At 38.3% G+C, this 4,964-nt stretch overlaps 1 protein-coding gene across 1 annotated transcript; it reads left to right on the top strand.

Moving 5' to 3' along the window:
• The first annotated feature begins 430 nt into the window (after positions 1–430).
• LOC114403345 lies at positions 431–3,512 on the top strand. Its single transcript, XM_028366251.1, has one exon. The coding sequence runs from the start codon at positions 1,166–1,168 to the stop codon at positions 2,975–2,977; it is 1,812 nt and encodes a 603-aa protein (XP_028222052.1). The 5' UTR covers positions 431–1,165; the 3' UTR covers positions 2,978–3,512.
• Positions 3,513–4,964: the final 1,452 nt, after the last annotated feature.

Here is a 4,964-nt window from a genome sequence, read left to right as displayed (position 1 = left end):
CTTTACCAATATGCGTATCACACGCATCCTTAGTATCTATTAATTTGAGCTCCTTTGATTATGCTAAGGAGTATGTTTGACTGTTCGGCTAGTTGAACATCCGGGAACCTGTTTTGGTGCTCTAGAGTCTTAATTCCTGAACTCGTTATTTTTTAGGAGTGTATTTGGCCATTCGATCTCCCAAATACCTGAAACTTTGAAAATTGATATTTGAAGTTATAGATTCATCGAGTATTCGGCTATTTTGTAGCCAAATACTCCTATAGTATAGTATAATATCCGATGAGTTTTAAGAAAACCAAACTTAATTTTTACTCAAATAAACGACACACTCATTTTCTTTAAAAAAAATTACACATCCATAGAATCAACGTGGAGTGTCAAATGTAATTTGCCTAATTTTTTGTGATTTCCTTAAGACTCCTGAGGTCACAACGAGACCCATAAAAAAAATCGAGAGGAATTGAATGAATGAATGGAGCAGCTACAATGCTTCCAAATTTAAAAACCCCTTTAGTCCACAGTCCACTTTCTAAAATTCTGATACCCTTTTTGAAAACCAGACACCAATCATCAAACAAACAAACACCCTCAAACTTCAAGAACCAACAAACCTTCTCTCTCTCTCTCTCTCTCTCTCTCTCTCTTGTTATTGCTGCAGTGCTCAATCAAGTACACCCATTATCCTCCTTCTCTTCACGCCTAGCACTCAAATTTGTTGTGGCGCATGCTATAACTATTAACTAACCCCCTCTCCCTTATTGCAACAATTGCAACCTCCTTCCTTCCACCATCATACCACACCTACCTTTCTCTCTCCCCTGTTTTAACTTTCTTCAACACTCTCTGACTTCTCCACTTTCTCTTCTTCCATTCACATCATTTCTTTCTTTCTTCCCCTTGTTGTTTATTTATCAATTATCACCATGCCCCTCAAACAATTCAACCAAAGTTTGCAACTTTGATAACCCTTTGGCCTCTTCTTCTTGTTCCCCTTAATGGGTCTCTCTCCAATTCCCCTCACAAAGCCTATCTATTCTGGTGTCTGAATTTCACTTTGGTTTTCATATGTTCCCAAAGGCTACACATTTGGGGTTGTAGAATTGGAAATTTCAGAGTTTTTGGGACACCCCATTTTGAAAAAAGTGTGTGTGTGGCTGCAGCTATGGTTGCAGAAGCTTGGATTGTAAAGATGGGTAACCAGGTAAGTTCCAATCTCAAGCATGCCCTTCTTCTTGAAACTTTGACAAAGAGAAAACAGAGCCACAAGAGGTCAGATACTAAAGAAACCATAGGTATTCTTTCTTTTGAGGTAGCAAATGTGATGTCAAAAACTGTGCACCTCCACAGGTCACTGTCAGAGTCTGAGATCTCAAAGCTGAGGAATGAGATCTTGGGCTCAGAGGGTGTTAGGAATTTGGTGTCCTCTGATGAGGGCTATCTCCTTGAGCTGGCTCTGGCAGAGAAGCTTGAGGAGTTGAATAGGGTTGCTAGTGTGGTCTCTAGGTTGGGGAAGAAGTGCTCTGAGCCTGCCTTGCAAGGGTTTGAGCATGTGTATGGGGACATTGTTGGTGGGTTTATAGATGTCAAGGAATTGGGATTCCTTGTTAAGCATATGGAGGGAATGGTGAGGAAAATGGATAGATATGTTACTGTCACTAGGAATTTGTACAGTGAGATGGAGGTGTTGAATGAGTTGGAGCAAGCAGTGAAGAAGTTTCAGCATAACCAGCACGAGGAGAGTAGGAGGGCTTTTGAGCAGAAGCTCATGTGGCAGAAGCAAGATGTGAGGCATCTTAAGGATGTTTCTCTTTGGAATCAGAACTTTGATAAGGTTGTTGAGTTGTTGGCAAGGACAGTTTGTACCATTTATGCCAGGATTTCTGTGATCTTTGGCGAATCTGCTTTAAGGAAGAACGCCCTTGGGCTCGGTGGAGGCTCCCCGGGTACACAAAATGAATTGGGGTTTGTGTCTGGCCATGTTAATGTTCCGAGGAGTTCGGAGAAGTTGAAGCGCAATCAGAGCAAGAGAAATGGATTTCATTTGGGTTCGGTTGGGAGAATGGCTGTGGCGGAGAGAAGGGGAACTACTAGTAGGCCTCAGATTGATTTGAGGAGAGGTGAGTTGGTGCCTATTCGACCTGAAGATTTTGGTTTTCCATGTGGAACAAGTCCAGGAAGACTTTTCATGGAATGCCTAAGTTTGAGTAGCTCAGTTTCAAAATTTGATGATGTTGATGATGGCTATGCTGTCAATAGGGAGGACCATCATAGTAGCTGTCGCAGTGTTGGGATAGGGAATAACAGCATGAAGAGGGATCACACGTGCCATTCTGGTATTCTAAGTCATAGCCAAAGTGGTGTTCCTTTCACTGGAGATCTTAGACAAGCCAAATCTGGTGTGCAATGTTGCTCAACATTAGGCCCCAAAAGTAGGTTAGCTATTTATGCTCCTCCTTCCACTCTTGGTGGCTGTGCTCTAGCGTTGCACTATGCCAATGTCATAATTGTCATTGAGAAGCTGCTTCGCTACCCACATTTAGTTGGCGAGGAAGCAAGGGATGATCTATATCAGATGCTACCTACGAGCTTAAGGTTATCTCTCAAGGCCAAACTGAAGTCCTATGTCAAGAATTTGGCCATATATGATGCCCCTCTTGCCCATGATTGGAAGGAGAATCTTGATGGGATATTCAAGTGGCTGGCCCCGCTTGCCCATAACATGATCAGATGGCAAAGTGAGCGTAATTTTGAGCAACACCAAATCGTTAGCAGGACAAATGTTCTGCTACTTCAGACATTATACTTTGCTGACAGGGAAAAGACTGAGGAATCAATCTGCGAAATTCTTGTTGGGTTGAATTACATATGCCGGTATGAGCACCAACAAAATGCTCTACTGGATTGTGCAAGCAGTTTTGATTTTGAAGATTGTGTGGAGTGGCAATTGCAATGTGGAGATTCTTTTCTCAATTGAACACATTTTAAAATTTGAAATCTTCAATATGGTGGTGAGCATTTTCTTGATTTTAAATATCGTAGGATATCATCTCAATACAATGTGGAACTATGGACTTTGGTTTTGAAGATTAATACTGTTGAAGACTTGGAAAGTATAATTGTATTTATTTACAGTTTGACTTGCGCAGTGGATAAGCAGTCATATTTACAAAGGGGCATAGAAGTTCATGCTGAACTTGTATATATATATATTTATGTACAGATTGCTTACTGCTTAGAGTATGCTTTGTTAGAATTGTTGTCATGAATACCACAGAAACTAGTATTGGTATCTTAATTTTTAAGCTGGTGTTGATTTGTTGGTGCTTGTATTTCTATTATAGTTCTTTTGTATAATTGTATCATGATCAAGTCATAAGGTCTAGTTTTCTTGCCAGTATGTTAATTTTCCCTTAAACTTGTCTAGGCGGTCCATAGTGCCTATTCAATGAATGAATGAATACTGAATTATAAATTGCTATCTTTCCCTAAGGATGGAGTGAGGGACTTTACATTGTTTGAAATTTGCAGATAGTCTTATGAAGGGAAATACTGTACATTGGTGCTGTCTCTCTATCGGTTATCAATCTATTAAAGATGCTTGTTCCTGTGGTAGACTTTGAATTAAATCACAAAATGTTGGATTCGTAGCATCTGTTGATAACTTTCTTTATTTAATCTGCTATGTTTGAACCTCCAAAGCTGATATTTTGTGTCTTTATGATTGCAATATCGTTAGGATGTCATTTATAGGCTAGGTCATTCTCTTCTAGAAAAAAAAGTTTTCTGAAAATTGAATGTTGAATTGGCAGCTACTTTTTACAATCATGAAAAGATATACAAACAATAATTCTCCCAAGATTCTATAACTTTCTTTTTCACCAGAAAAAAGAATCTGGCACTACAACCTTGTGAGATCTAGATTTTTGTACGTGTTAGAGAATCAACATACATCCACCACCACCACCACTCAGCTCAAATCTCTTGATTTCTTTCCATTATGGTGCTGCATAAGGGTACAATGCTGTTGTAGAGGCCAAGATGAGATTACCATATTGATGAAAAAGAAGTGACTGATGATGCTGTCACTGCACTGTTTAAACCACTCTACTTACGTAGGAAAATCACATTATGACAAGATTGCATTGACTTGAAGAGGCACAGCATTGCTGATCCACCATGCTGTCACCTGTGACATTCATTTATAACCCCAGCTGAAACTTTATTATCTTCTGCTTGATTTTGCTTCATATCAGGCCAGTACCTCTCTATATAATATTGTATTAAATTCATGCAGTAAAGTTGTGCCTTGGTGACTTGTTGGTCATGGGTTCGAATCCGGAAACAGCCTCTTTGAATATGCAAGGGTAAGGCTGCGTACAACATCCCTCCCCCATATCTTCGCATAGCGAAGAGCCTCTGGGCAATGGGGTACGAAGTTTTTTTTAATACTTTCATTAGGAAATCATAAATCAAATCACCCCAAAATGTGCGTACGCTCTGACCGTAGTCAAGACTCGAGAATATAATGTGATATATTTTATGAATGAATTAAAACATTGTCATTTAATCTTATAGGTCATGCTAAAACATTCTCATTTATGAATTAATTAAAACATTGTATAGTTTTTTTTTTCTATTGTCAAATGTTAATTTATTAGTTTTTATTAAAAATTTCAGTTTACATGTTAGAGGATTCGAACTTACGATCTTGTTCTTTTCATTTCTCTTCATTCTTTTTCAATTATTGGACCAAACTTATATTTCCTAAAATATTGTATAATAAATTTGTTGATTTTTACATTAATCATCTCACAGGTCATGTTAAGGTACGATTTTTTTTTTTTGGTTAATGGTTTAAAATCTTGTACAATGACAGCGTATGCTTATTATATTCATTTTATTTTTCTATGCAAATATTGAAAATAAAGAGCATGGCTGTGTTATAAAAAAAAAAACATAGA

The sequence above is a fragment of the Glycine soja genome, chromosome 20 (assembly GCF_004193775.1).
Source record: "Glycine soja cultivar W05 chromosome 20, ASM419377v2, whole genome shotgun sequence".
Classification (NCBI taxonomy): Eukaryota; Viridiplantae; Streptophyta; class Magnoliopsida; order Fabales; family Fabaceae; genus Glycine; species Glycine soja.
This window is presented reverse-complemented; position numbering and strand designations above follow the sequence as displayed.